This window comes from Oncorhynchus mykiss, chromosome 5, assembly GCF_013265735.2.
Source record: "Oncorhynchus mykiss isolate Arlee chromosome 5, USDA_OmykA_1.1, whole genome shotgun sequence".
NCBI lineage: Eukaryota > Metazoa > Chordata > Actinopteri > Salmoniformes > Salmonidae > Oncorhynchus > Oncorhynchus mykiss.
In genome coordinates this window covers 55865722-55876333 of record NC_048569.1, presented here as the reverse complement: position 1 = coordinate 55876333, position 10612 = coordinate 55865722, and the positions used below count along the sequence as shown (strand labels likewise).

At 45.2% G+C, this 10612-nt stretch overlaps 1 protein-coding gene across 1 annotated transcript; it reads left to right on the top strand.

Moving 5' to 3' along the window:
* Nucleotides 1-941: 941 nt before the first annotated feature.
* nphs2 (NPHS2 stomatin family member, podocin) lies at nt 942-5134 on the top strand. The gene is made up of 8 exons (XM_021603403.2): nt 942-1383; nt 1592-1695; nt 2279-2351; nt 2720-2802; nt 3042-3245; nt 3596-3651; nt 3826-3904; nt 4190-5134. The coding sequence occupies exons 1-8, from the start codon at nt 1023-1025 to the stop codon at nt 4478-4480; spliced, it is 1251 nt and encodes a 416-aa protein (XP_021459078.2). The 5' UTR covers nt 942-1022; the 3' UTR covers nt 4481-5134.
* The last annotated feature ends 5478 nt before the right edge of the window (nt 5135-10612 follow it).

The following is a 10612-nucleotide window of genomic DNA, read 5'->3' as shown; positions in this document are numbered from 1 at the left end:
ATGGCGACAGAATACGCATCTTTGTCTGTGAATTGATTATAAACTGGGTGGTTCGAGCCCTGAATGCTGACTGGCTGAAATCCGTGATATATCAGACCGTAAACCACGGATATGACAAGACATTTATATTTACTGTTCTAATTATACCACAACCCCTCGTGCCTTATTGCTTAATGGACCCTCTTCTGGCCAGGGCAGTGATCCAGGGAAGTTACTGGAAGGGATCAAAAGTGATTACACACAATTACAACAATTGATACGAAAATTTATAAAATTATTATAATACAACAATTAATACAAACCCATAAAATGGTGTGAGATTCCTTAAAAGCTTTAGCAATAATAATAAATAGTATTTAATAATAATTTAATAAACATCTGAAATGCAGACTATTCAGTCATCTTCTAATTATATCTAATAATGTCTAATCAACTGAAATACTTTGTTTCTTGCAGGCCTAGCCAGGCCTTATGAGAAAAACTGCAGCAAGGAAAATGTAGGTCAAATGGTTCATTTACAGTCTAATTAAATTGTGTCTGGGAGGATGTGTGTCTTTCCTGTACAGAAAAATATGGGGAAACTGACTGATCAGCTTTTTGGAAAAGAGACAAACATCTGAGTCTGCACATTCCCAACAGTGACTCCCCAAGCACACAGATCTACAAGGTTGTCTTATTTCCAATGACAATCCTCACATATTCATCTCACATTACTGGCTATGATGTCAACAGGACAAAAACGACAACTTATATTTCAAATGCCTTTCCAAAAGATGACAGTTTTTCTATCTATGTCATGTTAATAGGGTTTCAAGTTATAGGCCTACACTGTGTGTGTGTGTGTGTGTGTGTGTGTGTGTGTGTGTGTGTGTGTGTGTGTGTGTGTGTGTGTGTGTGTGTGTGTGTGTGTGTGTGTGTGTGTGCATGCGAGAGCCGGCGCCAGTAGGGAGGAAGGATAAACAGCAAAAGACAGCGGCTGAGGAAGAGAAGGGCAGTTGAAACCACCACTAGCTTTGGGTTGGATGCTTCTTCTCATCACAGAGATTCCAAGAGGGATGGAGAAACGTCCGGAGTCAGCTTCCCCTCGCCGCACTCCGCGAGCAGGGAGGGTGGCTAAAAGAGAACATTCTAGGTCTCCGACTTCCAGGGGCCGCCATCACAAGGGCACCAAGACAGTGAGGCTCCCTGAGGAACATGAGAAGAGAGAGGGGCCAAAAAGGGATACCCGGGAGGCAGAGACCAACGAAGAGGCGGATAAAGAGATAGACAGGCCAGTCAAGTCCACGTCTACTGTTGTGGATGTGGATAATGTGAGAGAGAAAGAGAGGGGAGAGGAGAACGAGGAGTTCATGGCGCTACTAGAGAGTGAATGGCAGGAGGAAGGTAAAACATGTTTCTAAACATCAATATTTGGACCCCTATTCGCAAAGCATCGTAGAGTAGGAATACGGGTCTAGGAACAGTTTTACCTTTTCAGTCATAATGAATAAGAGAGAGGGGGGGGGGGTCTCTCCTACTCTGAGACTCTTTTGAATATGGGACCTGGTCTTTGATTTTAAATGATGATATCTTTGATATTTGTCATCACCAGGCGTGAAGCCGAGGAGTCTTGGAGTGTGTGAGTGGCTACTCATGGTGTTGGCTCTAACCCTGGTCATTCTGTTCTTTCCCATCTCCATCTGGTTCTGTGTGAAGGTAAGGATGTTCTACCTCCATTACATAGACAACACAGAACGAAAGGGGATGCCTAGTCAGTTGCACAACTGAATTTGTTTTCAGCATTTAACCCAACCCCTCTGAATCAGAGAGGTGCGGGGGGCTGCCTTAATTGACATCCATGTCATCGGTGCCTGGGGAGCAGTTGTTGTTGAGGGTTAACTGCCTTGATCAAGGGCAGAATGGTTCAGGGATTCGAACCAGTGACCTTTTGGTTACTGGCCCAACTCTCTTAATCGCTAGGCTACCTGCCACTCACATGACACAGTATAACAACGTGATGATGACTGTGTAAAAAATGTTCAAGCAATATTGCAGAGTTGGACATCACTCACCAAATGGTAGATTTCTATAGTGTAGAATGAAGGCACAGTATCTGGTGAATGACGACATTTACAAGGATTTAGCACCCCCATTTTTTTTGGTAAGAATAGTATCAACTTTGGAGTGAAAATGTGTGATCTGTTATGTTTCATTGAACGACACAGTGGGCTGTCTGTCTGTGTGTTATTCCGTTATGGCAAAGTCTTGATTGACAGCTCGTCACTATGTTGACTGACAGGTTGTGAGGGAGCATGAAAGAGCTGTGATCTTCAGACTGGGTCACCTACTGCGAGGGAGACCCAGGGGACCAGGTTTGTGCTTGTTATTGTATTACTTGAGGACTCGTTCGATGAGTCATTCATAGTGTTTAAAGCGTAATGGGATTGTCTTAGGGACACATAGGGGGTTACTCATAAAATGGTATGACAGGAAAATGTCACGTCTGGCACGTTTTTTCAAACATGAAAGAATTGTCTTGGGCTAGGTACGAGGCATGCATCAAACAATCTCAGAACTTCTGAAATGGATTTGAAAAGGCAATTGGTAACATTTTACACAGCGCAAGTCCTGTGAACAAGCCCTGTAGCCCACATGCTTATCAAACTGTGCGTGTCCATGACACCGTGTGTAAAAAAATATCCTCCAATCTCTCTCTACTGTATGTCCATTCGGGACCAAGGTCTACTTTTCTACCTCCCACTACTCGATGTTTTCCAGAAAGTGGACATCCGTCTAAAAATGCTCAAGGTCCCAGCTCACACGGTACGGTAACTCCTCTGACAGCCTACAGAAAAAACTACAATCTATTCAATCAAATATTCCCCCCAAAATTCCTCTGAGCATGAATCTTTTACTGCTGCAATGTGTGTGTTTCTTCCTCTGTGTGTGTGTGTGTGTGTGTGTGTGTGTGTGTGTGTGTGTGTGTGTGTGTGTGTGTGTGTGTGTGTGTGTGTGTGCGTGCGTGCGTGCGTGCGTGCGTGCATGCGTGCGCGTGTGTCCAGGTGGTGACCAAGGATCTGGTGAGCACGGAGCTGAGCGCGGTGTGTTACTACCGTATAGAGAATGTGGCTCTGTGCAGCACGGCCCTGTCGGGTGTGAGTGCCGTGCTGCAGGCCCTGGTACAGGTGGCAGACAGAGATGTTCTTGCCCACCACAACTTCACCCACATCCTGCTGGACAGGAAGAGAATCGCCCAGGAGATCCAGGTACCTAACCTGTTGTACAGTATTTGTAATGGTCTGTATATTGACAAGACCTGGGTTCAAATGCTATTTGAATTTGTCTTTGCTCTAACCTAGAATGCCAAATGGGTAGGGTTTGGACTATCTAATTGTTCCATTAAGTCAGGCAAGCTCAATCAAGCACAGACAAAGTATTTTAAATTATTTCCAATATTATTTGAACCCAGGTGGGATATTGATATTTGATATTGACAATGGTTATTTGTGGAATTTGGTATTGAGCGGCGTAAAATCACATGGATTGTCCAGGAATTTTTGTGAGTGAATGGATGGTGGAGTATGAATCATTCTGCTCTTTACATCTCAATCTACAGGTGGCTATCGATTCTGTAGCTTGTCAGTGGGGGATCAAGGTGGAGAGAGCAGAAATGTAAGACTTTCATCGGTGGCTCATTTACATACAGGCATTTGTAACATTTCCGAAACAAGACGAGGCAACGAGTGTCGTAAGCGAATGTTTAAAGAACACGGTACATGTTGGAATGGTCAACTTGTGTCTTCACCTGCTGACGTGTGTGTGTGCTTTTCACTGTGTTCATTTCAGAGAGGATCTTTCTCTCCCCATTGAGCTGCAGCAAAGCCTAGCGGCAGAGGCTGAGGCTAAGAGACAAGCCCAAATCAAGGTATGTCATCAGTTTTTTTGGTGTGTATGTGTACAATGGGAAAGGGGGGATACCTAGTCAGTTGTACAACTGAATGTATTCAACTGAAATGTGTCTTCTGTATTTAACCCATTCAAGCCTACACACACACACACACACACACACACGTATATGTGTGTGCGCGTGCGTTGGCAGGAACGCATGTCAGAAGGAAGGTAGGATAAACAGCAAAAGCGAAACAACAAGCGTTGCCAACTTGGGACCCTTGACCTCTAACCCTAGGCTCCCCTCCTCCCTGTTCTGCAGGTGATTGCAGCAGAGGGAGAGAGGGCAGCCTGCGAGGCTCTGAAGGCATCTCTGGACTCCCTCTCTGGTTCCCCGGCCGCCATCCACCTCCGTCTCCTCCAGCTGCTACACACCCTCCGCACCGAACGCCCAGCACTGGTCCTCACCCTCCCCTCGAACCTCCTCACCCTGCCCTGTGACCCCTCACCCTTAACCTTACCCGCCCCAGCTCCAAACCTGGCTCCAGCCAGTCCCATCCCAAAAGGGGGAGAAACCAAAGAGGAGCGGAAGACTGACTCGCCGATGATGTAGTAGACAGAGAGAAAGGGAAGCATCTTAATTCGGGTGCCTCTCAATTGTCTGAAGTGGCTGCACTGGTCTAAAGAGCTGTGTGGTGGGTACCAGGGAACCTGATTCTGCCACTCCAGTTCTTTCCTATCAGTGCTGATGAAGTGAAGGAAGCAGAGGAGGCCACTTGAGATTATTGATATGCACCCCTCATATCAGATTGAAGAAGTGTGTAAATCTTATTCGGTGATTGTTTCGTTTTTTCGTCTGTAAAGTAATGTTAGTCAGTATAGAGATGAGTGTTTTTATTGTATCATTTATACAATAAACTGATGACACACACCACCTAAATTTAGACAGTGTGAGGGTAAATAGGGTCCATAATAAATCAATAATAATGATAATAATATTGTTTAAAAAAAGGAACCATACAGCATGTTTCACACCATTTAAATGTTTGTATTTTTATTTCAACCTTTAACTTGGCAAGTCAGTTAAGAACAAATTGTGACAAATTCTTACCAGTAAGCCTGTAGGACATGATTGCTTAACAAATAGCATGCAAATGACAGAACAACAACAAAAAATACAAATGATTAAATACTGTTGAATGCCCAGACATGTGCTCCTCAGACTTCACTGTGCATTCATTTGTCAAATACAGGGGAGCCGAGTTCCCATTACCTCTAAAACTACTGTACTGTTTTCAAGGTTCAGTGTTTCTTGGGCTTGGTGTGTTTGGGGCTAGTCTCAGGCCTCTGACTCACTGTTTTGGGTTCAGGGGTTGACACATTTGACTTAAAAAAAACACTGCCACAGACTTCTTGCTCACTGCAATGCAAATTGTATAGATGAGTGTCCAAATCCCAAATCCAACAGTGTTGTCCTACAGATGTAGGATCTTAATTTGATCAGCCTGCTGCAGGAGAACCTTCCTGCAAAGCAGGAGACTTAAAACGTGTAGTGTATTTGAGGTTTAAAAAGGCTGAAGTTTGTCATTTCCACGTTGAAATTCAAGACATCATTTCCCCTTGTGTCAAATGTATCAACCCTACAAAAATGTCCAGTAATTATAATCCACATAATAATTCACATTTCCTGTTGCTGCAGGATTATTTGCCCCCTGTTAGCGAACTAGCTCAAATTAAGATCCTACAATCCTATGGTATTGACCTAGCACTGAGGTGTGTCTCGGTGTTGACCTACCTTTGGCCTCCAGGCAGGGCCTGCCCTGTAGCAGTCTCTACAGATCCTGGATCTTCTCCAGCGCTGCCTGGAGGGCCTCCTCTGGCTTTAGGGCCCGCTCCTCTGCACTCTGGGCCTGGGTCTCAACCCCACTGACACACACACACAACTGACAAACACAATTAAGTATACAGTTGTGTACATTATAGTTGCGGAAAAGGCTTTTGTGAAAAACTATTACGAGTGCAAGTGAAGCACTTTACAAGAGACAACCAAATGTGTGTGTGTGTTTTTAATGTAATACTCCAGTAATAATCCTTCGATGGGAGATACAGAGTGCTGAGGGAGTGTGAGCCCTCAATAAAGACCAATAACTTACAGTAACTTGTGCTGCAGAATCCCCACTGTAGCCAGGGCATCAAAGGCTCTGCTGTGTGTGGATGAGCCACCATGACTCCAGTCTGCCAGAGGCCAAACAAAGAAGATTTGGACGGAATGCATGTCTTGCTACATCAATGTTTTCACAATGAAACAAGGCACACAGGACCCCATCCAGCTGAATAGTATCCTGCCCCGAGGGTTTGCTCAATGATGTTACCATCATGGCCTATCAGCTTGATAATAGAGCTGGCTAGTGAGCACTCCATGGGTCCTCCGCCTCCACCTGCTGGTCAACAATAGGTATTGCAGACAAATTCCAAAACTGCAGTCGATGATCCACAACCTACACTTTTATATATTTTTTACATTTTATTTAACCTTTATTTAACAAGACACTACATGACCAAAAGTATGTGGACACCTGCTCATTGAACATCTCATTCCAAAATCATGGGTATTAATGCTGAGTTGGTCCCCCCTTTGCTGCTACAACAGCCTCAACTCTTCGGGGGAGGCTTTCCACTAGATGTTGGGCGATTAGGCCTGGCTTGCAGTCGGCATTCCAAATCATACCAAAGGTGTTCGATGAGGTTGAGGTCAGGACCCTGTGCAGGCCAGTCAAATTCTTCCACACCGATCTCGACAAACCATTTCTGTATGAACCTCGCTTTGTGTATGGGGGTACTGTCATGCTGAAACAGGAAAGGGCCTTCCCCAACCTGTACAGAATTGTCTAGAATGTCATTATAGGCTGTAACGTTAAGATTTCCCTTCACTGGAACTTTACCATTGGCACTATGCATTGGGGCAGGTAGCGCCAAACACAGATTTGTCCATTGGATTGCCAGATGGTGAAGCGTGATTCATCACTTCAGAGAACGCATTTCCACTGCTCCAGAGTCCAATGGCGGCGAGCTTTACACCACTACAGCCGGTGCTTGGCATTGGTCATGGTGATCTTAGGCTTGTTTGCGGCTGCTCGGCCATGGAAACACATTTCATCATCCTCCCGACAAACAGTTATTGTGCTGACATTACTTCCGGAGGATGTTTGGAACTCAGTAGTGAGTGTTGCAACCGAGGACAGATGATTTTTACACGCTACACGTTTCAGCACTCGGCGGTCCCTGTTCTGTGAGCTTGTGTTGGCCTACCACTTTGCGGCTGAGCCGTTGTTGCTCCTTGACATTTCCACTACACAATAACAGCACTTACAGTTGACTGGAGCAGCTCTAGCAGGGCAGAAATTTGACAAACTGACTTGTTGAATAGGTGGCATCCTATGACGGTGCCACGTTGAAAGTCACTGAGCTCTTCAGTAAGGCCATTCTACTGCCAACGTTTGTCTGTGGAGGTTGCATGGCTGTGTGCTCGATTTTATACACCTGACAGCAACGGGCGTGGCTGAAATAACCGGATCCACTAATTTGAAGGGTGTCCACATACTTTTGTATGTATAGTGTACTTCTGGCTCTGGACTTCATTCATTTTGAATGAAAATAAGTGAAGGGTGAAGTTGCCCCTAGGCCTAGACCTTGAGTCAGTTTAGCATTTCCCAAGTAATGATTACGGTTAGGAGAAGCTGATCCTAGATCTGCACCTAGGGGAAATCTCACCGCAGAGCTGGAAGATGCAAATGACTAGCATGAATAATAATAATCATTATTAGAATTAGTACAGTAATAATAATAATCATTAATATTAATAATAATAATTATTATTATTATTTGTTGAGCACCTCTCAGATACTGAACATGGCTAGTTTTGTTGCAAATCTTTTTAGTATTCTTTGGAAAATTGGTCACCATGTGACTGACCTCAGTTAATTGGTCACCATGTGACTGACCTCAGTTAATTGGTCACCATGTGACTGCCCTCAGTTAATTGGTCACCATGTGACTGCCCTCAGTTAATTGGTCACCATGTGACTGCCCTCAGTTAATTGGTCACCATATGACTGCCCTCAGTTAATTGGTCACCATATGACTGCCCTCAGTTAATTGGTCACCATGTGACTGCCCTCAGTTAATTGGTCACCATGTGACTGCCCTCAGTTAATTGGTCACCATGTGACTGCCCTCAGTTAATTGGTCACCATGTGACTGCCCTCAGTTAATTGGTCACCATGTGACCTCAGCTAATTGGTCACCATGTAAACTCAGTTAATTGGATCTGCACCTCATCTCTCATTTTGCACCTCATCTTCTTCAAAAGCCTCTAGTGGATACACTGCTACACTGCAGCTAGGTTCATCTAGTGATATCATTATTCTGTATATCACATCAACCAAAAACCTGTGATGCTTCAAATGTTCAAATGACACCCCCACTGGTTGCAAGCTGGTTGAATCCACGTCATTTCAACAAAATAATTATAGTATATATTATTTCCTGATGATTTGAAAGAATTCATCAATTGTGAAATGAAAATGTTTAACCTAAATACAATGTAAAAAAAATCACTGAATTTGCGTCAGTGCCTAGTGGGATGGTATTTTCATTTTGGGTGGCTAACTGCAAGGTAGAGAGGGACCACAGTAAAAGGATTATCACAGGCTCACTAGAGATCATATGCTGGGCAATGGGGGATGCAGTTCAGTGTGACGCACAGCTCCACGGAACTGCCCTTCACGTCAGACAACAGGATCTGACAGGACTCCGTCCAATCGCCACACTCCCTCTGAGCAGCATAAACACGCACGCACGCACGCACGCACGCACGCACGCACGCACGCACGCACGCACGCACGCACGCACACACACACACACACACACACACACACACACACACACACACACACACACACACACACACACACACACACACACACAGAGAGAGCTTAGCGTTCACATCCTTGAGTGCAAAACACTGATAATGGTAGGACCCCTGTTAGCATGCTGTACATAGAAAGTCTGGGTGCGGGGCGTATGTGCCGGAGGCGGAGGCCTTATCGACCAACTCCAGGAACTGGTTCAGTAGCTTTACATGGCGGCATATTTGGAGAAGTTGTTCAGTTTCTGGGAGAGGTTCTTGGCGCCAGGGAAAACCTCCATGATGACGGTGGTGTGGGGTCCCGCCGGCAGGAGGGCTCGCTCCCGGTCGTCACAGTGGTCCGGCACTATCTGGGGGAGCAGGTTCATCATCCAGCGAGTCAGAGCCGCGTGGATGGAGTTCACCTGGAAACCCAGGGGCGTGGACATTATGTAAGGGAGATAATTAGTCTGTGTCCCAAATGGCGCCCTATTCCCCTTTGTACTACCTTTGACCAGGGGCCCAATCTCAGGCAGTCAGCCATCATTCCACTGCTTCTACTCTGTGTCATATGCCAAAGAATAGGCTAGGAACCATCCAGGTAGGTCAGGAACAATATGGTTGGGTTCAGGTAGGTCAGGAACAATATGGTTGGGTTCAGGTAGGTCTGGAACAATATGGGGTTGAGTTCAGGTAGGTCTGGAACAACATGGTTGAGTTCAGGTAGGTCAGGAACAATATGGTTGAGTTCAGGTAGGTCTGGAACTACATGGTTGGGTTCAGGTAGGTCAGGAACAACATGGTTGAGTTCAGGTAGGTCTGGAACAATATGGGGTTGAGTTCAGGTAGGTCTGGAACAATATGGTTGAGTTCAGGTAGGTCTGGAACAATATGGGGTTGAGTTCAGGTAGGTCTGGAACAATATGGTTGAGTTCAGGAAGGTCTGGAACAATATGGGGTTGAGTTCAGGTAGGTCTGGAACTACATGGTTGGGTTCAGGTAGGTCAGGAACAACATGGTTGAGTTCAGGTAGGTCTGGAACAATATGGGGTTGAGTTCAGGTAGGTCTGGAACAATATGGTTGAGTTCAGGTAGGTCTGGAACAATATGGGGTTGAGTTCAGGTAGGTCTGGAACTACATGGTTGGGTTCAGGTAGGTCAGGAACAACATGGTTGAGTTTAGGTAGGTCTGGAACAATATGGGGTTGAGTTCAGGTAGGTCTGGAACAATATGGTTGAGTTCAGGTAGGTCTGGAACAATATGGGGTTGAATTCAGGTAGGTCTGGAACAACATGGTTGAGTTCAGGTAGGTCTGGAACAGTAGTGTGTGTCTAGTGTGTGAATGGTTGCGTGTAAAAGTTAAGTCCCTAAGCACTGATCTAAAGTCAGGCTGGGAAGAGGCCTGGAATACAGCCAAGCCATCTATTGATATTAGAACAGCTGGGAGTACGTCTGTGTGTGCTACTTTAGAGGCCCACTGACAAAACAGTTCCTGCCTCACTCTCCTCTTGTTCCTCTGATCTGATCTCGTAGAATTCACCGGTCTTTTCCAACTCAGGTGTTTGACAACAGCTGATAAGAGAGATACGTTGACACGCTGCACCAGAATGAATGAATGGCGAGAGTCAACACAACGGAGCATTAGACGACTCATTCTGACTGCTGTATCAACAATAAAGAAAAACCCTTGAATGAGTAGGTGTCCAAATGTTTGACTGGTTATGTCTATATCACCGTGTAGTGGGCCTACAATTACAGTCCTCAAACGTGAATTGCCATTAAATCTAGAAACAATGGAGATGTATACTACTCCGCTTTGTTATGTATTGAGCTATAAA

Excerpts from the sequence above, each read along its gene's own strand:
- nphs2 (XM_021603403.2), top strand. The coding sequence starts at position 1,023 with ATGCTTCTTCTCATCACAGAGATTCCAAGAGGGATGGAGAAACGTCCG. Across the intron at positions 2,803-3,041 it reads TCAAGGTCCCAGCTCACACG|GTGGTGACCAAGGATCTGGT; the intron begins GTACGGTAACTC and ends GCGTGTGTCCAG. Across the intron at positions 3,905-4,189 it reads AGAGACAAGCCCAAATCAAG|GTGATTGCAGCAGAGGGAGA; the intron begins GTATGTCATCAG and ends CCTGTTCTGCAG.